This window comes from Adiantum capillus-veneris, chromosome 2 (genome assembly GCF_014529385.1).
Source record: "Adiantum capillus-veneris isolate H3 chromosome 2, ASM1452938v2, whole genome shotgun sequence".
NCBI lineage: Eukaryota > Viridiplantae > Streptophyta > Polypodiopsida > Polypodiales > Pteridaceae > Adiantum > Adiantum capillus-veneris.
Genome location: NC_140932.1, coordinates 134,395,342 through 134,420,431, shown reverse-complemented (window position 1 = coordinate 134,420,431; position 25,090 = coordinate 134,395,342). Strand labels below are relative to the sequence as shown.

At 46.0% G+C, this 25,090-nt stretch overlaps 1 protein-coding gene across 3 annotated transcripts in view; it reads right to left on the bottom strand.

Moving 5' to 3' along the window:
- LOC147463682 (uncharacterized) overlaps positions 1–25,090 on the bottom strand; it is a 66,553-nt gene that overhangs the window by 18,276 nt on the left and 23,187 nt on the right. Inside the window, exon 3 of one of the 3 annotated variants that reach the window (XM_086529419.1) lies at positions 6,014–6,084. The exons of the other annotated variants lie outside the window; for them this stretch is intronic. Within the exon in view, the coding sequence (XP_086385545.1) occupies positions 6,014–6,084 (71 nt within the window). The remainder of the gene's footprint in view (positions 1–6,013; positions 6,085–25,090) is intronic. 3 annotated transcript variants of the gene reach the window in all.

Here is a 25,090-nt window from a genome sequence, read left to right as displayed (position 1 = left end):
TAAAGAAATACCGAAAGGGGCACCAATCTTTGGGGCCAATATCTCTAGGCACGAAACTCCGCCGGGCTAGTGCAAATCTATTGCGAACTGTGACCTGTTTTGAAGTGGTTATTTGGTGCTGTCGTGATTGATTCTTGACTTGGAGTGTCCAAGTCTGTTACGATCTGGCACCATAGGAACTCCTTATTGTTCCAAGGCACTTCTGTTGACCCCTTTCCCTATTTCAAATTATCTCTTGGTCAAGCGCTACATTTTGCTTATGACGTTGGAGACATCACTCTTGATACCTACAGGATTTACTTTGACTATTTCTAGCCTTCGGAGCCTCATAGTGCTCCGCTTTTTGTATCCCTTTCTTTTCGTGGGTTTTCCTCGCTTTGAGGTTTCCCACTTGTAAATTAATCAAAGCGGATTTACAAAAAAAAAAGGTGTCTGTAGATGTTGAGCATATGAGAGCATACGGGGCCAATATACAGACAGCCCATGCTTAGAGTGCTAGTGGAGTCTAGAGACCAAACAGTTGGGTCGCTTCTTACGAGAGATTCAGAGACATAGAAAGACCCTCCTCCAATCACCCAAACCCACTATTGGAGAGTGACAATCACATCTCTCGGACTTCTTACAGAGAGCTGCCCCACTTCCACCCATTGACATTCAGAGACGGGTCTCTATAGCAGACAGAGATAGTTCGAGCGTGTAAACGCCTCACAACATCAGGATATCGGCCCAAAGAGTACATGATCGAGCCATCCAAGAGATTCCTTTTTTTTTTTGGGCAATGAAAGTGAGGCTTTGACCCTTTGCATTACATTAAAAACGACCATGGGTCCAAAGAGTACATCACCGAGCCATCTAAGAGATTCTCTCTCTACAGCAGAGAGTTTTATACTCTAAAATCTGATCTCTCTCTCTCTCTCTCTCTCTCTCTCTCTCTCTCTCTCTCTCTCTCTCTCTCTCATGAGCTGGTCAGTCTTAGTCAGCTATTCCAGATTAATAGTTAGAGTTAGTTCAGATCAAACAATAGACTTCTAACCAGATTAGACATAGACACGACTGGAACTGGAAACAAGACTAGAACTGGAAAAGATAGTAAAACTGGAATTGGAAACAGCACTTAGAGACTCTGTAACAGACTTGGACACTCCAAGTCAAGAATCAACCGCGACAGCACCAAATAACCACTTCAAAACAATTCACAGATCACAATAGATTTGCACTGGCCCGGCGGAGTTCCGTGCCTAGAGATATTGGCCCCAAAGACTGGCGCCCCTTTCGGTATTTCTTTTTGTATTAATCAATCATCAAAGTACAAGAGAGCGGTTAGGGTTTCACTCTCAGACTCTGCGTCCAGATCCTCTGAGAAGTGAGGCCCTTACCACTAATTTAAAGGTTACAAGGGATGCCCAAAAGCAGAGCCCCAAAAGCTTTTAAAATCAAAAGCATCAGTTCTCTCTCTCTCTTAGAGAGTCTTTTCTCTTTTTTTTATAAAAAAGCTTGGTGTGCAACCAGCCACTGGAACAAAGTGACTCGCCTTGGCTGTCTGGAGTCCCACAACCTCTCCCAAAAAGCTGCCAAGAACTCAGCTGTGAGACCCTCCTCCTGCCAATGAGGTGCTACAGCAGGACAAGCCTCTCTGTGCTGCCAGTATGTGCCGTCCCAGAATGACTACAGCATTTTGGTTTGAAAGATCTCAATAGACGTGATTGCAATATGGATTAGTTAATCGGGCATCTATGAGGTCCTGAGTGGATCTCGATGCGATTGCTAAATACGTTGCCGATTAATCATGGTTTACAATCGGGTGTCGAGGCTCAGATGTGCCGGGATGGTGAATAAGTGCTGTGTGTATAGAGTCGATGCTCTCAACGACGATGCTGAACCAGATGTAAAAAGGAGATGATGGTCCTGACCCAACAGCTACTACTCACATGTACCGCCATAAAGAGTCACCAACGGCTCATAAGTGCCAGCCATGTGGTGACCTGGCCACAATGTCCACTAGACCAGTCCGTATATCTGCTGCCACGTGTCACTGCCCAGCCCAAAGAGTCCGTCCAGTGTGAACCAGCCTAGACCAACTGTACTAACTGTGTGTCGTGTGAAAGTGACTGTCTTGAAGTGAATCTCTGTTGTGTTGCGGTAGAATCTTGACTTGGAGTGTCCAAGTTTGCTACATATAAACAGTACAAGAGATGCCCAGAAGCAAAGCCAGAAAAAATCTAGTCCAAAAGCGCTTGCTCCAAAAGCTTTGGTCCCAAGAGCTAAACCAAAATCTGACAACCAACACCTGATCTCTGTACTCTACCGCAACGTCATCAGTTCCCGTGATTTAAGGGTCAACCTGCCACGACAGCATGTCAACGCAATTTGTCAAAATCTGGGCCAATTTTTCTGCTTTGTCCTTTTAGGGTTTAGGCCCCACAACTAGTGCTCTTCAAGTTGGCAAGGGTTAGGCTTTTAAACCCTAAACAACCCCCCCCCCCCCCCCCCCCCCCCCCCCCCCCAGCCATATCTTCTGGGTTAGACTTTTTAAACTCTAACCCCTTGTCCTCTCAATCAGGCCCGCAAGTTGGGCATGCCACGTCACAAACTTGTGACCATAGATAGCACATCAATTCTAAACCGGATCGACCAGTTTCTTTAGCAAGGCCAACCAAGCACGGCTACTTTTCAATGGAGGAGCCAAGGCCAACTTCATCTCACCAGAACTAACAGTTCAACTTGGGACAGTGCCTAAAGGCTGAAGAAATAGGGCCACAAAAGGATGCAATTTTAGCGGCACTTGTGCATGATGTCAGCATTTCATTTGTCAATGGCAAATTGTGGTTGCATTGTCGAGGGTATCTAGAGCAACGGACTTCTATATCATGCCACTTGAGGGGTGTGACGTACACTTGTGCTTATCCTCGTTCCAAAAAAACCATGTCGTGGTCGACTATTGCACTAGAAAGGCAACATTGAAGAATAAGGACAGAGAAATTATCCTAGATGTAAAATTAAAGGGCAAGTCCATCCCGCTTGTATCATCTTCGGCCATTTCTAAAGTAATGAAATCCAGTCTTTTTGTTTACTCGATCTTTTTGAGAGATTTGAAAGAACTTAAAGCTTCATATTTGTCACAGTTAGAAACAGAATGCCAAGAATTTTTGCATGCTCAAGCCGATTGTTTCTTTGAAGGTTTTCCAGGAGAGCTGCCTCCTAAGAGACCTGAAGATCAGACAATTGATTTGATACCTCGCAGTGCACAATTGAACCAAGTATAAGAACTTCTCGAAAAGGGTCTGATTGAACTTAGTTCATCGACTTCTTGTTCACCAGTGCTTCTTGTTTTGAAGAAAGATGGATCTTGGAGAATGTACGTTGACTACAGAGCTCTTGAAAAAATCACCATCAAAAACAAGTTTCGAATATCTAAGATCGATGATATACTTGACAGACTACAAGGTTTTTCGTGCTTTAGTAGAATCGATCTAAAAAATGGCTATCATCAGATCAAGATCGCCAAAAAATTAGTAGTACTAAGAGAAGCCCTCGTCATCCCCAATACAATAGATTTATACATTCTGCCTGTGACAACTCAACAAGCTCCCCAGGGAGAAATACATTTACCCCATCTTCAGATGCTACATCCCTAGATGTCAATAATTTCAAGAAGCTTGTTGCATATCCGTACCCTTCTCTTGGAGATGTATATGATCCTAGTAAACTTGTATTTGGTTTATTAAAAGAAAAAAAATTTGACATTACGTCACTCGGATTTATAATTGATTATGTTTGTTAGTTGTTTCGATGCAATCACAGGTATATTAAGACCTCATATATCCTGAAGCTTTTGAAGATATATCAAGTATTGGTTATTCAACCTAATATTGTTGTTTTGAATCAGTTTTTAGAACCTTTCAAAGTTCAGAAACCTCAATGCCTTTCTTAGCAAATAATCATATTATCAATCTAACTAGGAATTACAATGCGTAAGATACTTATGTTACTTGGTTTTAAGTTGTGATTTTTGATGCACCTATATAGATTTAGTCTATCCAAAAGAAGGTGGGAGTTCAATTAACACCCAATTATAAATACAGAAAATCAAAATCTTTCAGGTTATAGCCTCTCTCAATGGCACAACTAGGTGGGATTGCTTCAAACTCAATTGGATAGGCGATTCAAGCCAAAAAGACAGACATACATCTCCAATCTCATACTTCTTAATAAGTACTTCTAACTCAGTCACTTCTAATCGGTGACTTTATTGCAACATGCTCATTTTACCTAGTTCATTCTCAAGAGGCAAGAGTGATTGGGAACAATGGGCATTAGGGTTGTACGTTTTTCTTTACTGAAGGTAGTTCTTTGTGCAGGTGGAGAAAATTCAAAATATCAATTTCTCAAGTACTCCAACGCTTCATGCCGATGACGTCATTTTGATTTTTAGCAAATTGTAGGGCTATAACAGAACCTTTAGGCTTTGGATGAGTTTTTTAGGCAGAGATGCTGAGAAAATCAAGTCATGATCTTCTACACATTTTGACAATTCAGGAGCAGAGCTGAAGAGGTCAGGTGGAGGTAGTTGACACATACATCTACCTGGGAGTCACCTTCATCGGCACACGTGGGTCTCCATAAAGAGTGCAGCCAGAGGCCAACTCAGTCGGGAGTATGCAGCATTGGCAATCTAGAACATTGGTGCCACCAGGCAACTTTCAGTAGGCCCGCATAGAGGGGTGGCTATCTAACACTTTGGTCACACACGCTATGATGTATGCAGCAGCTGCTTGGGGCCCTGGACTAACTGCCTCACAGTGGACAGATGTGATGGCAAACCCTCAGTTCCACATGATTTCATCTGAGCAGAGTTGGCTGCCTCACCCATGCTAGTGGAGGCTCTGTTCCACATAGTGTGTTTCATACAAAGGATGAGAGAGCTACCATGGGAAAGCTCTCATACAAAGCTCTGATGGCATCGAGAAAGTTAGCAGAGGCAGGGGAAAGAAGATCAGGGTATGCACAGGTGGCACAGCAATTCAGTTCTTATGATTTGGACATAGACCATCTACCACCCTTCCACTATGACCCTAACTCTCCATCTTCTACCTCTCCCACGTGTGGGACGAATCAGGTTCTCAGACAGGACGTATGACAGTTCTATATGGGAAAGACGTGAATTTCATTGTGCACAACCTCTTCCACCGAAAATGCTGTACTATGGATATCAGTTCCTGACCATACTGGAAGATGGGTCCATTTAGAGCTGGGATACTTGGGCACATATATGCCGGCGATTGGGTTTCACTGCATAGGCTAGAGATGAGGCTTGCAGGGCTGCACGTAACCCCAGAGTAAAGAGGATTTGAAGGCTAAGAGGAGATTGAGAGTGAACAGCACTATGTATGCAGATGCATTGCTTATGAGTCACTACACTAGACTATTTTTCAAAATGGTCTACACTCCAAGTGTGACACCAACTACTACTCACCACAAAAACACACTTTATAAGGCTTGTATGCCATGCTTCACATGGTTAGCACTTTATTATGACTTGTATTTCAAGCAAACATGAAGACGCGCAAACTTTCATTCAAGTTTTGAATAACGTAGTTTGGCATGGCCAGTGCCAACCACCATCGCAAGGTCATCCTCTGCAAAGGCTTTCGTTGTGTAATTTGTTTTCATTATGCAACCTTCTAGTCCATTCACAGTAAATTAAGCCATTCCCTAAAGTCTTATCTAATCCTATGTCAAGCAGTACAATGAGGATCGAGTCTGGGAGCAAACGATAATCGAGCAGACCTACAAAGGAAGGAGACATCTGCACCCATGAAGGTCACACACACTGCATGCCTGATAACACCAGAAGCTTGGATGCTATATAACCTAGCTTGAGTCCAATGTAAACCCTGAAGTTCATGCAAAGTAAGTGTTCTCATATCTCAAGCCCTGCTGGTACCAAGTTCAAAATAATTCAAGTCCTTTGCTAATTCTTAACATACTTTACTTATTTTTTATCAAGATTGACCTGATCAACAAAAGGCTGTGGAACACGATAGTTGTGGCTGTGCAGTTGTGTCCCAGGCCATTTCTCAATGCCTGAAAATAAGCCCGATGAGTTATTACATAAGTAGAAACGTGCCTTCATAATCTCAGAAAGCAATAAATTTACTAACTATTGAAAACACCTCAGACCATGCATGTACATATACTTGAGACACAAACAGCCTTTTACAGAGGCTTAGTTGAATGAAAATCACCTAATTTTGTCAGAACTCTCATTCACGAGGAAATGAGACAAACCGCAAAGGCTTGATTCGTAAACGTTAAGGTCTTACAACAGCATAAGTGAAACTTATGAATTTGTAGAATAAGCTATACAACATAAACCTGGAATGATGCACTACCAGCAATTCCACCACAATCTTCAAAACTTGACAATGTGTGCTATATAGGTAAGAAACGTCTGTAATAGACTTGGACACTCCAAGCCAAAAATCTACAGCAACACGTGAGAAAACTGCAAACAAATGAACTGAACTTTACATATATATATATATATATATATATATATATATTTGTATACATATACATATACATATATGTATATGTATATATATAGAGAGAGAGAGAGTGAGAGAGAAATGAAATGAAATGAAATGTTATATTAACGTCTTCAAAAGGCCAGAATGACCTATGAGACCAGAAAGTTACAATGTGGTGGATCTGATACAAAGTCAGAGTAACAAAAATGACAGAATAAAATGCTATGGAATTTGAAACAGCTAGGTGTGATCTAAGCAGATAGGTGGGATAGCTAAATCACAGATCACAAAAGATCCAGCTAGGTGGGATAGCTAAATCACAGATCACAAAAGATCCAACATCGGTCACTGGCGTATCTGATCAATCTCTTCCATGGTCAATAGCCTGACCGGGCGTCATGCATGCTGGGCCAAAGTGCTCCAAATCCTCTGATGCAACCTCCGTCGATGTTGTGTAGTCCTCCGCAGTCGTGGGCGTCTGGATCTCCCTAGCTCGGTCGCTCGGTCGATCAGTGTGCCTGGGCAACGAGCTCTCCTGTGGTAGTAGCTCCTCCGGGTGTCCAGTGTCTGCTCTAAAGAAGTCTGTGATCCGTCTCTGAGACTGGTTGACCTCTCCTCTCATCAAGCTCTCGCTGTGTCTATGCAGCTCGAGCAAAAACAGACCCAAGCATCTCTGATCCTCGTACCGCATGACTCTGGAGAGTGGTCCGAAGCCCTCTCTGAACAAACAGTGGAAGCGGCCACGTATCTCGTAGTAGACGGGGCAGTGGCATGTGTAGTGCAACTCTGTCTCAGGCTCCAGGTCACATAGGAGACATGTCCTCGCCTCCGCTGGTACTCTGCTATATCTCCCAGTCTCGATCCGCAGCTGGTGTGAAGATGTGCGTATCTGGCCAATAGCACATCGTATCCCATGAGACAAGTGGGTGTCCATGTATCTAGGTCTCGTCACAAAACCGTCCTCCGTAAGCTGGAGAAGATGCTCTCTGTAGAAAGCCATCTTCGTGCCCAGCTCCTGTAGTGGCTGTATCCATGTCCTCCTGATGTCTAGCTGAGCAAGGTCCTGGCGGATGAGCCTGGTAATCTCGGACTGTGTGAGAGTCAGAGAGGGTGTATCTAGTGAGTACTAGAAGGGTGTCAGTCTGTCTATGCTGAACCCATGCACTTGAAACCATGATGTCATCTCCCCATACCAGCATGCTGTATCTCCCTGCATGGCTAATTGTTGAGAGGACTCAAGTGCAAGGCGGGCATATCTATTTCTAGGAAGTTTCCAGATGCGGTGTATGAAGGAGACGGATCTGGTGAGCGCCTCAACCACTAGTGGAGGGGCAGCTAACTCTGCTCGTATAATGGCACGTGGTATGGAAGCCTTGGCTCTAATGAGTCGTGAGATCATAGAAACTAGTGGCTTCTCCATGTCCCCCCATCCATCAGTGCGACCTATCCTCCCATGATCGTCCAATGAAGGTCCCCAAATCTCAGCTCCATAGAGCAATGCAGAAGCCACCAGGGTGTCAAAGAGACAGAGCTTCGTCCGAGGCTCCTGAAACTGAACATGTGAACACATCCTCTCCAATCTACCCAATGCTGCATGGGCTCTGGTCAATCTAGTCTCTGCTGCTCTTCTCAACGAAAATGCTGGTCCACTAAAAACCACTCCAAGGTAGGTGTAAGCATCTATATACTCCACCGTCTCTTGGCCGTATGTGAATGCGGGCGCTGACCTCCTGATCCACTGTGGGGTCGTATTAAATACCATGACCTTGGTTTTACCAAGGTTGACAGACAAACCACTGTCATGGGCAAAGCTATGTAAAGCATCCAAGTGACGTTGCATCCCTCTGGAGAGTCGGAGATCAACACAATATCATCAGCATATAACAATAGTGGGATCCATGTTCCTGCCAGTTGTGCACCTCTATCACCATCCCTCTCAATGTAGTCAGAAACCTCATCCACATACATACCAAACAGAGTAGGAGAGAGCGGGCAACCCTGTTTCACCCCAATAGTGGAGTGAACCGCTGTAGATAGGCCCTTTGAGGTGCGTACATGCCCCACTACTGACCTGTACAGTGCCATGACCCCCCAAATGAGCTCTGTGGGTACTCCCATCTCCTGTAATCTGCGCATCAATCTAGCTCTGGGTACAGTGTCAAATGCTTTACGGAAGTCCACAAAGCTGCAATAGATCCGTCTCCCATGTGATCTGCCCTCCTCAATGATGGCTCTGAGTGTTAAGATATGGTCAAGAGTAGAAAAACCTCTCCTGAATCCTGCCTGCCCGGCTGCACGTATCCCTTCCCTCTCTGCCCATCTACTCAGCTGCTGCTCAAGAATGGATGCGTACAACCGTGCCAGTGTGTGTCCGATCATGATAGTGCGATAATTCCCAGGCTCCATAGGGTCTCCCGACTTGAAGATAGGTACAATAGTAGATAGTATCAGGCAAGCCCTCACACATGGCACGGTTAAACATAACTGCTAGGAGCTCTGCTAGTAGATCTCTGGCATGCATGAAGTGCTCAGCCACTAAACCATCATGATCATAAGCTCTCCCAGTCCTCATCCTGTCAATGGCCTTCCTCACCATCTCAGCAATGAAAAAAGCACATGTATGGGGGCATGGATCGAGAGGGTCGGGAAGGGGCGACTGTCTAGGAACTCTGTACAGAGATGACGCGTACTGGCCCCAAGCCTCTGTGGAGGTAATGGCAGGGGGAGGGGAGTGCTCATGAAAGAGCCGCCATGCCTCAGGTGAGTCCTGACTCAAGAATAGCTGGTATAGATCCTGCTCTAGGCGAGCCAAGAATGCCCTCTTCTTTCGCCGCACTAGTCGTCGGAAGTCAATCTGTGACTGTCTGTGAGTGATGTCCCCCAAAAGCACCTCCCTCTGAAGTCTAGCTCTGGTCTCTCGGCATTCCTCATCATACCATCTGTTCTGGGGCATGCTCCCAGAAGGACGTCTCTGCTCAAGCTGTGTGTGTGGGTATGCCTCTGCTGCTGCATCATGTAACGTCTACGTCAATATAGTAGTAAGCTCCTCCAAGGGTCGCCCTGGCTCTTCTGCACACAAGCGTCTGTAGATCCCATCTATGTATACAGAGTCCGTCTCCCGCGTGAAGGTGTAGCGAGTAGGAGCTGCAACCTGTGGCCTGTGTGCTACACTAAACTCGAAAGATATGGTCAGGGACACAAGACCATGGTCTACTGCCACATCAATAGGTCTGTGTCCAACTGTGAGGTCCTGGATACTAGAGATGAGACTCGGTTGTGCCATGACATAATCCATTGTGCTAGCTCCATGTCTGTGTGGAAAGCATGTAAAACCCCCCACAGCGGGAAATCTCTGTAGGCCATTCAAGATGGCCAATCCATGTGCAGTCCCCATGTCTATCAAGTGTCGTCCATACTCAGTATGCTCCCCATCATGTGATAGTCTGGATAGGCCTGTCTTTGCAACATCCAGCTCTCTCAACATCTCTTCTGAAGTATCATAAAAAACTGTCTGATGATGGGCAGTCCTAGCATTGAAATCCCCTAGAATGATGATGGCACCATCTCTAGAGAACTCCCAGATGTCATCATCCAAAATAGCAAAGGGGGACTGTCCTTTGGGTGGTGCATACACTGACGTACTCGGGGGAAAGTAGCAAATAGCAATGTAAAGATATCTGCCTGTCTCTGCTCTCAATCTCATCCACATGTACCTAGCTTGCTCATCCCTGTGAGCTATGTGTATCAATGGCTGCAACTCCTCCCTGAATAACATTGCCACTCCACCTGAGCCCCGCCCTCTGTGCTCTGATCGTGTCTCATGTCTACATGCGGTCTCCCATCTGTATCCACTAACGTGAAGCATAGACTGCCCAGGGGCCTGATGTGTCTCAGAGTATAAGATGATATCTCTCCCACTAAAAACTTTCCTCAAAAGCACCCACATCTAGACGCATAGATCCATTACAATTTCAGGTAGCAACTTTGAGTGTGGTCCCATAGGTCTCACACCGTCATGTGGAGCGTGGCTCCAATATCACCACTCTTCCATCTCGGTAAAAAGCAATCTTACCTTTTCCTTGCCGCTCTAATCTCTGGCATTACCTCTTCTATATGCGCTATCTGTGAGAGGGTAAGGTCATCCCCGAGGAAGATGCCCGTTTTCTTAAAAGTTGGTCTCTTCTTCAAAAAGTCCTTCGCCTCCATGGAGGGAAAACGAAGGATGAGTGCTCTTTCTTTTGAGGTTTCCCCCTTGCTCCCATTTTTCTTGTTGCCCACTCTCCAAGCTCTTGAGTGCATCGGCTCATGAATCCCCATCAAAGCCATGAGTTCTTTTACCTCTTCGTCCACATTATCTTCGTCTTTAAGACCGCAAATCCTCACATGTAGAGAGCGCACACGCCTTCTTTGCTCCTATTCAAGTGTCAAGTTAATGATGGTGGGTGTGGACGTAGTTGTTTTCTTGCTTTTCCCTTTCTTGGCAACCTCGATCCACTTCTCGGCCTCATCTGCCTTCTGCTGGGTCTTTGTAATAACGTCCACCCAAGAGGTCGCCATTTCTTTGTGTTGCTCTTCCCCCTCTTTGATGGCTCGCACTTGCTCTTTGATCATGTTTAGCTCTTCTATTACTGAAGGTTGCAATTCTCCCTCTTCAAGTGTATTTCGTGATCGCGCCTTTGCGAGCTCCCTCTTGAGTGACGCGATCTCTTCGTCTTGGGCCGTCACCCGATCTTCGAGTGTAGCTATCTTGCTTTCTTGGGCCAACAAGCGTTCGTCGAGCATTTTTAATGTGCCCAATAAGTTGCGGTTGATCTTGTTAATTGTTTCGGTCATTTCTTCTTTGCATTTTTGAACTGCATCCTCTAAAAGGGTCAAGCTTGTCACTTTGTTTCCGCATTCTTGGTCGCCACAAAAGACGAGAGGGGAATTTGCGATTGTAGTAGGAGACGGCCTTACATGCCCCGCATTATGCATACATGTTTTCCCCACTTTAAGCATACATGAGAGAGAGAGAGAGAGAGAGAGAGAGAGAGAGAGAGAGAGAGAGAGAGAAATGAAATGAAATGAAATGTTATATTAACGTCTTCAAAAGGCCAAAGTGACCTATGAGACCAGAAAGTTACAATGTGGTGGATATGATACAAAGTCAGAATCGGAGTAACAAGATGACAACAATGACAAAAATGAAATGACAAATGCCACAATAAAATACTATGGAATCCTAAACTACTAGGTGTGAACAACAGCTAGCTGGGATAGCCAGATCACAAGAGATCCGGTATCGGTCGCTGGCGGATCTCATCAATCTCCTCCATGGTCAGTAGTCTGACCCGGCGTCGTGCATGTCGAGCCAAAGTAATCTGAATCCTCTGATGCAGCCTCCGCCGATGCTGTGTAGTCCTCCGCAGTCGTGGGCGTCTGGAGGAGGAAAAGAAACGAAAGTTCGAAGCGGGTCTCCAACTGCAGCTTCGAAAGAGTATGAAAGTGTATCCGCATGACACTCTTCAGAGGATGATGGAGTCAGCAATCATTGCTGAGGATTTGCACTCAACTGGGACGCCCAGAAAAATGGAGCATAGCACTTACCGTGCGAGACAAAGAGGGGTCTACGATGACCAAGGGGGCCAAGGAAGAAAACGTCCTCCATCTAGGGACCATGATCATTCTAAGAAGCCAGAGGGCAATGGCAAGCGAACTAAGTATCTCTCTCCTACTCAACTTCAAACCTTCAGAGAGGAAGAAAGATGCTTCTATTGTGGAGAGAAAGTACATATGAAGCCGGGCTGCCCTCTAAAGCAACAACGGCAAGCACAAGCCTCTACGAGGCAAGATAAAGCAAGGAAGGAACCCGCTCCACCAAGCTCGAACTCAATTCCAGATGTTCAAGGAAACACAAAAACGGAGAAAGGGAAGCGTCAGCTTCTGAAGGGCTGGGGGTCTTTGAACAACCAACGAGTACTGATTCTTTATGACCCAGGATCCACGGATAACTTCATCTCCCTGGATACTGCAGAACGTTTATGCCTCACACCGGCTCAGCTTGGCACACCGGTTACATCTGGATCGGCATTCGAGGGGTTGGCAACCAATGCAACTCCCATGCAAGGACAGCTCAATCTTCGGATTGGCGAGTACAAGGACCGCGAATCATTTTTGATAGCACCCATCGAGGGATGTGATATCATCTTGGGTATGCCATGGCACTTCCACATGACACCTGTCCCCGATTATGTGGAAAAGACCCTTACTTTTGATCATGGGGGTAAGAAAATAAAGATTCATGCTGATGTAGGAGATTGGCGATTCCCAATTGTAAGTCATATCTCCATTAAGAAAGAAATGAAGATGTGTGTTTCTGCTTACTTGATTTTTGCACGTGAGAAGGATAAAACTAGTGGGGATCCACTCTCTAGTCTAGAAAAGCGTTTTCAATTTATTGAAAAGTACAAAGATTGTTTCACGGAAACACTCCCTGATGAACTACCTCCGGTACGCCCGGAAGATCACCGCATAGATCTCATACCGGGTAGCTCGCCTCCCAATCAACCCCCTTATCGGGTGAGTCTTGCTCAGCAAGAGGAAATTTTGAAGCAAGTCAACGAGCTTCTAGAGAAAGGGTTAGTACGGCCAAGTGCTTCACCCTACTGCTCTCCAGTTCTACTGGTGCAGAAGAAGGATGGCACGTTTCGAATGTGCATAGACTATAGGTCTTTAAAGAAGATCACGGTCAAGAATCGCTTTCCGATCCCTCGGATTGATGATATACTTGATAAGTTGCAGGGTGCAAGTGACTTTAGTCGCATAGACTTAAAGAGTGGGTATCATCAGATACTTGATAAGTTGCAGGGTGCAAGTGACTTTAGTCGCATAGACTTAAAGAGTGGGTATCATCAGATACGGGCAAGAGGATGTCCATAAGATTGCTTTCCGCACAACCTTTGGACTATATGAATTTTTGGTAATGCCTTTCGGCTTGACCAATGCTCCTGCGACGTTCAATCGCATGATGGACCGCATTTTCAGCCCGTATCGATCTTTTACGGGAGTATTCTTTGACGACATACTCATCTTCTCTAAGTCAGAAGAGGAACACCGGAAGCACTTGGACCTAGTGTTTCAAGAATTGCGAAAGCATGAGTTGCATGTGAATGCAAAGAAGAGCGAGTTCTTTCTCTTAGAGATACACTATCTCGGCCATATAGTCTCTCACAATCAAGTGAGTATGGATCCTGCCAAGATCCGAGTGGTAGAAGATTGGCCTATTCCCACTACGGTACATGATGTACGTAGCTTCCTGGGATTATGTTCGTATTATTGAAGGTTTGTCCGAGGATTTGCTCATGTAGCAGGACCACTTCATGATTTGACAAAGAAGAAGATTCCTTTCAGATGGGGATCGAGACAACAAGGAGCTTTTGATCGGCTCAAGTACTTGCTAAGCCATGGACCTATTCTGATAGTGCCTGACTTAAGGAAACCATTTGAGGTTCACTGCGATGCTTCAGGCGATGCATCGGAGCAGTGCTAAACCAAGAAGGCCATGCAGTGGCCTACGAAAGCAGACGGCTTAAGGATGCAGAGTTGCATGCATCAATCTACGAAAAGGAACCCACGGCTGTGATTCACGCCTTATCCAACTGGAAGCACTATCTTCTAGGAGCGGATTTTGTGATCAAGACTGATCACCAGAGTTTCCGGTATTTTCTTACGCAAAGGAAACTATCTGAGAAGCAGATGAGATGGGCAAACTTTTTGTCTATGTTTCACTTCCAGATCCTTCAGACGGCTGGGAGTAAGAATGTGGTCGCGGACGCATTGTCTAGGCGGCCAAGGGTGAACGCTATCACTTCGGTGTATCATCAAGAATTAGAAGCACTACTGGATTTGTATCCGAATGATCCAGACTTCTCCACCGTTTGGGGAAAGCTACATCGTGGAGAGAATGAGTTTCCTATTCCATTCGGGACGGTTATCTCTACCACCATCAAGCCATATGTGTGGCGGAACCATGAAGAAAGAAGATCATGGATGAAGCACACGCTTCGCCTTATGCGGGTCATCGGGGTATTCTCCCTAAGACCTTAACAATGGAAAGATATTTCTTTTGGCCTAGCCTTAAAGCAGACATTGATAAGTATGTCAGGGAATGCTTGGTTTGCCAAAAAGTGAAGTATGATCGGCATAAGACGCCTGGGTTGCTACAACCATTGCCTGTGCCTAATGAACCTTGGGAAAGTATTGCCATGGACTTCATCATGGACCTCCCTACAACTCAGACTGGAAATGACGCGATCTGGACCATTGTGGACAGGTTTAGCAAGCAAGCACACTTTATACCAGTCAAGAAAACGATCAAAGCAGATCATATGGCTAGGGTCTTTCTGGCACAAATCTTTAAGCATCATGGAATGCCTAAGTCTATTGTGAGTGATCGAGATCCTCGCATGACAGGAAATTTTTGGCATGCCTTGATGGATAATCTTGGTACGAAGTTGAATTTTTCATCTGCCTACCATCCTCAAACGGACGGGCAAAGTGAGATAGCCAATTCCACAGTATTGGATATGTTAAAAGCTTATGTGTCAAACCGGCAATCTGACTGGGAGAAATATTTGCCTCTTGTCGAGTATGCGTATAACAATACCATACACTCATCGACAGAGAAAGCACCTTTTGAGATTCTCTATGGTAAGCCTTTGCTTCCACCGATCCTTTTAACTAAGGATAAGATCTTTGCAGCAGATGAATTTGTCCGGGACTTGGACACAGCCTACGGGCAAGTTAGGAGAGCTATTCTACGCTCTCAGGAAAAGCATAAGAAAGCTGCAGACAAGCACAGGAGGAATCTAGACTTAACAATCGGATAGTTAGTCTTACTCAAGTTTCAGAAGGCAAGACTTAAGAAACAAGCGTCTCATAAGGGGAAGGTGGTAAAACTTTCTACCCGTTATTATGGGCTGTTTAAGATCATTGAGCAAGTGAATGATGTCACCTTCCGATTAGCGCTACTGAAACCAGCCCGTGGTGGGGCGGTAGACGTTGGCTTTCACCCGAAATTCTTTACTTTAGACACACACACAGAGCACTTTGCAAAGAGAACCTGCAACGGGAATTAACACTTAAGAACACACACGGCTCGGAAGCTAGAATGCCCCGAGCAGACGCCGACAACCTGTAGGCCCCAAGATTGGCGCCCCTTTCGGTATTTCTTTATACTTTGAGAGGGTAAATTTACAAAGTAGAGTCTTGGGAATCCTTTGTCTATATCCAACTAGATACCACTTGATTTGGCCAAATTTCGGCAGCGTAACAACCCCAAAACCTGCGCGAAACCAATTCCCCTGCGGGAACTCACTTCCACTGGCATAAACCCTCTGATTCCTGCCCAAAATCAGTAAATTCAGCACGCTGTATTTACTGGTTTTTGCCCTGTTTTCAGCCCCAAACAGTGCCCTGACTGTCCTCTGCCAGTGGGGCACTATTCCCAATGGTTCTGGCGTCCGTATGGCTGAAAAACAGTCAATTTACAGCATATACACAGCGCTGAAAACGCACCTGTACGGTGAGGTTATGACCCTCACCGGTGCCTGCTTTGGAGTAGCAGTTAGCTACCCCTGTTCCTGCTCAAGTAGACTCTTGCCTCAGCACAAAAGCATGAACCCACATAGCTGTACATCAGTCAAATGAAGAGCCCTCTCGTGGGGCATCACATAACTGCACGTAGGGGAGAGAGAGAGAGCAGTGTGTAGTGTGCAGGTCATCACTCCTAGCACCACACTGTACATAGAGAGGAAAGCATGCACTCCATAGCTCTTAACCTGTGATAGGTTCTCAATGAAGCATCCTCCCAGCATAAATCGAGCGCCCCCTCTGTTGCCCTTGACCTGTAATGCATCTATGAACAAATAGATGCAAAAAGGGGAAGATTTCCATGGCTGCCAAAACCTGCGTATCGCTGAAAACGCAGCAAAACAGCCCTGTAAACACAATCTGATGCCTTGCAATGCTGAAAATGAGCTCCTTGGACCTAGGCAAAGTCATGGGAAGCTCAAAAATGGAGAGAAATGGCTGAAAATCAGAGTTAACAGCCTCCAAAACTGCTCCAAAAAGTCAGTTACGAGTTCTGTTCTCCCAAACTTGGTAAATTGACCAAAAAGTGCCACTTGGCACTCATGCATGCAATTTCCCCGCATTGGGTTTCCTGCTTAAAAATCTCTCAACTGGTGCATCAATTGACTTTGCAGCAGAGTACTAAAATGTTCCCCTTGTCATACCGGAGGTAATGACGCGAACACATTTCACGGCCCAAAATAGCAGTTCCCTAATTTTTAGGAGATGCTTCCGTTGGGCTCCCTGTGATCTTCTGACCATCTATCCTCATTGGGACCGCATCCAAAAGTGCAATGTGGCCCAACTATCGGATACTTTTTGTTGGTGATCCCACCTTGACTTTATGCCTTTATTGAGTTCACTTCCTAGTATCCACCAACTTGCTAAGTGCCACGAGGGGACCTATATGATCTTGCTCTGAGCCTAGACATCCTCTTACTATACGAATTCCAGTGCCGACCACTTCCTGTCTGCGGGTGAAACTACCGTTCACATTGCCATACAATGTCCGACCATTTGCAACTTCAAAAAGAGGGTCTCAAAAAGTAAACAAAAATCATTGGAAAGAAACCAACAACTAAGGTTAGCAATTGCCACGTCCTCGTAACATACCCCCCTCTTGAAATCGCAATCGTCCTCGATTGCATACCATAAATACATGCCACTGATGATCTTGTGTTGTTAGTTCTCTTTTATCATCGCATGTATCCGCAAGAAAGACTATCAAAACATATGTACAAATGACTTAATGAGACCTTCATACTTTTGTCAAACTGTACACTGCTGTTGCACTAAATCCATAAGTACATTTCATGTGCTAGCTCTATCATTACCCCTCCTTTGCACACGTTGGGTTGGGGCATAAGTAGGCTGTAACCCAAATGCCTCAAGGTAAAGCTGCAATACATTTGGTGACTCTAACACTTCATGCTCTTCCATCCACTTTGCATCCATAGGTGGATAGTTCTTGAACTTCACCACATGGCATCTTGCAACCTGTCCCTTAACTTTTTACCTGTGCAAGAGGCTCTTGCCTCTGCAAACAAGCATAATTCAACAACACTGACGTACCACCCATGACCAAGTAAGCTCAAATTTCAAGATGATTTACCAATGCGTCATAGAATCCAAGCAATCACCTCGGAGAATCGGAGCAGCGCGTCACCTGGCAGACCCACATCACTCCCGCAGGAGATCTAGTGGCCAATCTACCACCGTGAGACCTCTCCCTATCCCATCTTGGTTCATACTTGCAAACCCTAAAAACGCAGCCGAAAATCAGCCCTAATTTGACCACTTTTTGGCAAGGCGAACATGCGGAATTTCATGTCTGTCCTATGAAGAGAAACCCTCTTCCATAATACCCTTCACTTTGTCGGGGCCATAGTGTAATCCCGCGTTCCTGTACTTTGTGTCTTTACCCAAAACAACCGAGGCTCACTCTTTGAGGAAAAAGTGATTGAAATCCCGGCAATGAAACCATGAAACCGGCCCGTGGTGGGGCGGTAAGCGTTGGCTTTCACCCGAAATTCTTTACTTTAGACACACACACAGAGCACTTTGCAAAGAGAACCTGCAACGGGAATTAACACTTAAGAACACACATGGCTCGGAAGCTAGAATGCCCCGAGCAGACGCCGACAACCTGTAGGCCCCAAGATTGGCGCCCCTTTCGGTATTTCTTTATACTTTGAGAGGGTAAATTTACAAAGTAGAGTCTTGGGAATCCTTTGTCTATATCCAACTAGATACCACTTGATTTGGCCAAATTTCGGCAGCGTAACAACCCCAAAACCTGCGCGAAACCAATTCCCCTGCGGGAACTCACTTCCACTGGCATAAACCCTCTGATTCCTGCCCAAAATCAGTAAATTCAGCACGCTGTATTTACTGGTTTTTGCCCTGTTTTCAGCCCCAAACAGTGCCCTGACTGTCCTCTGCCAGTGGGGCACTATTCCCAATGGTTCTGGCGTCCATATGGCTGAAAAACAGTCAATTTACAGCATATACACAGCGCTGAAAACGCACCTGTACGGTGAGGTTATGACCCTCACCGGTGCCTGCTTTGGAGTAGCAGTTAGCTACCCCTATTCCTGCTCAAGTAGACTCTTGCCTCAGCACAAAAGCATGAACCCACATAGCTGTACATCAGTCAAATGAAGAGCCCTCTCGTGGGGCATCACATAACTGCACGTAGGGGAGAGAGAGAGAGCAGTGTGTAGTGTGCAGGTCATCACTCCTAGCACCACACTATACATAGAGAGGAAAGCATGCACTCCATAGCTCTTAACCTGTGATAGGTTCTCAATGAAGCATCCTCCCAGCATAAATCGAGCGCCCCCTCTGTTGCCCTTGACCTGTAATGCATCTATGAACAAATAGATGCAAAAAGGGGAAGATTTCCATGGCTGCCAAAACCTGCGTATCGCTGAAAACGCAGCAAAACAGCCCTGTAAACACAATCTGATGCCTTGCAATGCTGAAAATGAGCTCCTTGGACCTAGGCAAAGTCATGGGAAGCTCAAAAATGGAGAGAAATGGCTGAAAATCAGAGTTAACAGCCTCCAAAACTGCTCCAAAAAGTCAGTTACGAGTTCTGTTCTCCCAAACTTGGTAAATTGACCAAAAAGTGCCACTTGGCACTCATGCATGCAATTTCCCCGCATTGGGTTTCCTGCTTAAAAATCTCTCAACTGGTGCATCAATTGACTTTGCAGCAGAGTACTAAAATGTTCCCCTTGTCATACCGGAGGTAATGACGCGAACACATTTCACGGCCCAAAATAGCAGTTCCCTAATTTTTAGGAGATGCTTCCGTTGGGCTCCCTGTGATCTTCTGACCATCTATCCTCATTGGGACCGCATCCAAAAGTGCAATGTGGCCCAACTATCGGATACTTTTTGTTGGTGATCCCACCTTGACTTTATGCCTTTATTGAGTTCACTTCCTAGTATCCACCAACTTGCTAAGTGCCACGAGGGGACCTATATGATCTTGCTCTGAGCCTAGACATCCTCTTACTATACGAATTCCAGTGCCGACCACTTCCTGTCTGCGGGTGAAACTACCGTTCACATTGGCCATACAATGTCCGACCATTTGCAACTTCAAAAAGAGGGTCTCAAAAAGTAAACAAAAATCATTGAAAAGAAACCAACAACTAAGGTTAGCAATTGCCACGTCCTTGTGACAGCTACCGCCTAATTGGAGGATCCATAATGCCTTCCATGTCAGTTTACTCCGGCCATATGCGGGACCGCCTCCGAGTCAGCCAAGTACTGAGGAACCTCCTGAGGTTGAGGAAACAAAAGAAATACTCCAACCGGGGCAGATAGTAAATCATCAAGAGCGGCCCCTCAAGTCCGGAAAGATAACACGGAAGTATTTGGCTAAGTTTAAGAACTATTCGAATTTAGATGCTCAGTGGATGACGCAGGAGGAATTAGCAGCTTATCCTGAGATACTGGAGGTATATGTCCAAGCACTACAGTTGAGGTCAACTATTTAGAAGCCAGAGGGATGTTGCTAATTGGACTATTTTCTTTATTTTTTTAATGATTAATCTCTTTTTCTAGGATATTTTAGTGTGTACACTAAGAACTGTTAAAAGATTGTAGCTACAGGAAGTGCCATCAAGAACGGACAACTCTGATGTGTCATTTGATAGGTGACGGTAAACATCGCGAAGGAGTTTCCGTAAGTTCGGTGGAAAGGGCCGGTTTACGAGTGCCTCTGACACGTCACATGATGGGTGATGGGTGCATCAGAAAGGGGGCATTCCGTAGGCTAAGGAGGAAATCCGAACTGAGTAAGAAAATACGCATAAGAACGCAAGCACAAGAATAAAGATGGGTTCAATGAAGCTTTTACAAAAAACAGGAACATTCGCGGGAGGGCGGGTGCTTTCCCACGAGGAGTCTGTGTCTGCATTGCATCTGTGCCCGTGTTCTGCACCCGGGGACGCCTGGAATGTGTTTGTGTCACATTGTTTCTAACTCACTGAGTGGTTTTCAAAGTTTGAACAGGTTCACACTTTATTTTATAAAGTGGCCGGTCACTTCAGAGTGACCGGCCCTCTTATAATAAAATAAAGCAAGGCTCTTCTAAAAAAGCCTACGTTAAAAACCCAGCGCTAAATAAGCTACGCAGGGCTGAAAACAGCGAGCTCTCTCTCCTCTCTCTAGAAGCGCCAGAAACAACGAGCTCTCTCTCTCTCCTCTCTCTAGAAGCGCCAGAGCTTCTGCTTTTTGTGCCCTATTTCCGCCAGGTTCCCGGGCCTATAAAAAGGCAGCAAGCGTTCCAGTTTTGTACATGCCAGGAGCAGCAGAAGGAGTTAGCGCTGAGGATTCTGGAGTAAGCGCCGACGATGGAAATCTGCGAGAGTTCGTGTGTCGACGGAGTGCAGAAGTCACTTTCTCGAGCGAGGAGCAACAGGTATAATTTGTCGTTTACACATCGCGATTATTGCTTTGTGTGGTTGTTTTGCAAGAATCCCCCCTCACGGGAAGTACGACCTTTGCGTCTAAGTCCCTTACGGGAAAGTACGGCTTCGCGTCTAAGTCCCTTACGGGAAAGAACAGCCTTGTGCCCAAGCCCTTTTACAGGAAAGAACGACCTTCGGGTCTAAGATTACAGAACAGAGGGGTTTCCTCGGGTTCTCGTGCTTGTATATGAATTCTCCCTGAATAAAGAATACTCTTGACGGGGGGGGGGGACCAGCCCATCTTCTGGTCCCCAATACTGTGTCGATCTTCTCCCTTCTCTCACATTTGCAAAGTATTTTATTTTTCAGATTTCTAAGTGCTCGTGTACACTCCCGTTTTGTGACAAGAACCCCGATTTCAGCAAGGATGAATCTAGTGCAGCGGGTTTGCACAAGAGGGGAGTCACTCCGCTCCTTTGTCAACAGATTACCGCGATTTTGAATAGAGTCACTGATGTCCCCTTTGGGTTTCACGGATACTAAAGGGCTAAATAGTATTCTGTTGTATGACTTTATGACTGGAATTCACGAAAATGAAAATGATTGATTTGTACTTGTTTGAGTGCAGGAACTGAAAGACGAAATGACTGCAACATTTCAGTCTCATAAATCTCGAAAGACATGATTGCAATAAGGATTAGTTAATCGGGCATCCGTGAGGTCCCGACTGGATCTAGATGCGGATCTAGATGCGATTATTAAATACGTTGCCGATTAATCATGGTCTGAGATTTTGAATGAATTTGTATGTAATTTGTCATGTGATGTCCTGTGATGTCAAATGATGTCCGGTTATGTGACTGTCGTTTTGTACAAGTGCTAGATGTGTTATGTCTAGTGCGTTGGTACTAACAGCCAGTGTCTACTAAGACAGTTTATGGCCTCTCTCTGTTTTGCACGCGTAATCGAGGGCAATTACAATTCTTTCAATAGGGGGGTATGTCACAAACTGGTGATGTGGCAGGCCCCCGGATACACACACACCCCTTGCTGACGTGGCTGCAGCCCGAAAAACGCGTCGACAGGCTGACGTGGCCGACAGTATGGCCCCCGCAAATTGTGTTGCAGCACCTCATATTTCTCAAGAAGAGTACGAGTATGTGGAAGGAGAGGAAGTTTTGTTTCTCTCGAGGCCTCTTAAGGAACGAGCTCGCTGCTGCTAACGCGCCCCCCCCCCCCCCCCCCCCCCCCCCCCCCCCAATCGCTCACACTCCCCCCCCATCCTCACTCGCGCTGCGCGTTGTTTGCTCTGCCCGCTGCCTGCCTAGCACGCAGCTGCTCCCAGTGCGAAGCCAGCCCTCAGCCTCGTGTCCCCCTAGCCTCAACCTCGCGCTCTCCCACCCTACGTCGTGCCTCTGCATCACATTCTCAACCTTATCCGCCTTCTCGTCACATTCTCAACTCGCAGTTATGCGATTTTTCAGCCTACGGTGGTTTCCTCGTCACCATCGCCCTTCCCGATTCAGCAGCAGACACGGAATGGCGGCTTTTGCTCCACCTCAGAGAAACTCTACAACAGCCCCCTCGCCCGACACCGCCGAGCCGACCCTTCGACTTGCTCTCTCGCCAGAAGAACAAGCGAGCTTGATGGCCAAAGTGGAACGCTTGCAAGCCACTTCGGTTATCTGCAAGATCATAGACACTCGGCCAAGTCAGGGCGAGGTTCGGGATCTACTTCAGGCCCGCCTTCTCTCCGATGTGGGCAAAATCACCAATGTCTAGATCCTCGGGAGAGGGTACTAGCAGATAGAGTTCGAGTCTCCAGAGATGACGGCCAAGGTGATTTCGATGAGCCCGCTCGACATCCGAGCAGCTCGAGCTTACTTCGGACAATGGCATCATGGTTTTGACCCTACTACAGTGCTTGAGGAGGAGGCCAACTTGCCGATCTCAGTCTTGTTTCCCAGGCCTGAGGCGAGAGTACCTCCCTCCTCTCCCCAATATTGGTTCCATGTTCGGTGTAAGGATTCTAGGTACTAATCCTTAATTAAGTACTTAAACTCATGATTAAGACTTAAGAAACTTGAACTAAACTCAGAAACAAGACACAGAAGACTCTGTGTTTGATTGGTTGATTGCTTAAAAATTGAGTACAATAGGCTCCTTATATAGATAGGAGACGAAGAGACAAATGAAAAGACATGTCTCATGGTGAAGAGACGCGACTTTAGACCAGAGTTACCCGGAACACGGAACGGAAACGGCGACGGGCCTCCCTGCGGAACGGGGGAATGGGAATGGGCCCGGAACGGGAACGGCGCGGAACAGGAGGCTAAAAAAACATCCAAATATTGTTTTTTTTAGCGTTATGTGTTTGAATACAAGTAGTACTAGAGTCCTTTGACTCTAATACCCACAAAAAACACGATTCGAAGACCATTCAACCTTATTATGACTTGATTGGGATGTGCAACGCCCAGAGTACATAGCACATATACAACATTGAGCAAACACAATGCCCATACACAATGCTCTCAAATAATTGCAAGAGTAGTAGTCAGAGATAACAATTTGGAATTAATTATGGCTAACAAGCCTCAAGGGCCGCCAAGGTGCTACAAAAATTTAAAAAACCAAAGGGGGGCAAACCATGACCACAATACCAAAAGACTGAAGGTGACAAATACCATAAAGATGCTAGTAGCTACAAATGGCAAAGAGGGCAAGGCTCAAGCAGCCGTACAAAAAGGTAAGGATAAATGGCAAAGACTTTAACACTCAAGAGCCACTAGCCTGAGAGGCCTCCCAATCCGTAGTAGCCAGCTGTAAATCATGCACATCCTCCCATTCCTCATCATCGAGCTCTAGGCCCGGCTCGATCTCAGCCACGGATGAAGTACCTGGTGTTTGTGGATGTGCATCTCCACCTACCTAAGGAGCCTCTGCTCATTCAGACAGCCTGCGCACAAGAAGAAAGTTGAATGCGAAGCGGATGTCTGAATACTTTAGAAGCACTTTGCCGCCTAACCTCTTGAGGTACTCACTCCAAACTAAGTTGTGATTGTTGATGAAAGTAACAATCTTCACTCCATCAGCAATGACTGGAGCGATCCAGTCTAGCTTGCCGATGTCTTTTAGAAGATTGTTCAAGAAATGTGCCATGCAAAAGCACACTGTCACGTGCAGATAGTGGCCCTCTATAATAGTTGTTGCTGCCCTGTTTGATGCCTCCCCATCTGTGACAAAGGCCACCACGTGTTGCTCACCGATTGTTTCTATGGCCGTTGTCCACTCTGCAGAGAGGACATCGGTGGACTTGCCACTCTCAGTGGCATCATGAGAGTGCACAAAGTACATCTCTCCACTCGAGTATGCGACGAGACCATGGATAGATCTCTTCCTTGTATCGCTCCACCCGTCGGCAATGAGGGAAACGCCATGTTTTGCCCAAAGACGCTGAATATTGAGGGTTGCTTGCTCCACGATAGCCTTCTATCGATCAAGCAAAGTGGTTCGGAGAGCCTCTGAAGATGGCGGCACATAGCCGGTGCCATACTCTCCTATCCGTTGCACCATGACTTTCCAATACTCCGACCTATTTCGATCAAACATAGAAGAGGTTAGTATCAAAAAGGTGGAAACGACGATAACGGAAGAAATAAGAGAGAAGATTGATAAATCATAAAACAATGAACATACCTCGCCGCGACAAATGGAATATGGTCGTGATAGAAGAATCGGGCCACGGCCGCATCCACCTCTTCCTTCTTCTTTGGGTCCCAAGAGGTGGCAAGGGTCCTTTTGCGACGAATTGGACCTTGTGAAGATGCACCAACACCTACATTGGGTAGAGAGGAAGAATGAAAAATGAGGGTCTTTGGATCAATACCTTTGCGTGCGGGCTTGGCTTTATGGTTGAATTGCCAATCCTTTTCCTCGAGCTCCTTCCTCTTCTCGATGGTTACGTTGGTGCAAAATCTCACCTCATGTCCCGGCACTCGAAGAAAGTGTGCCCTCACTTTGTCA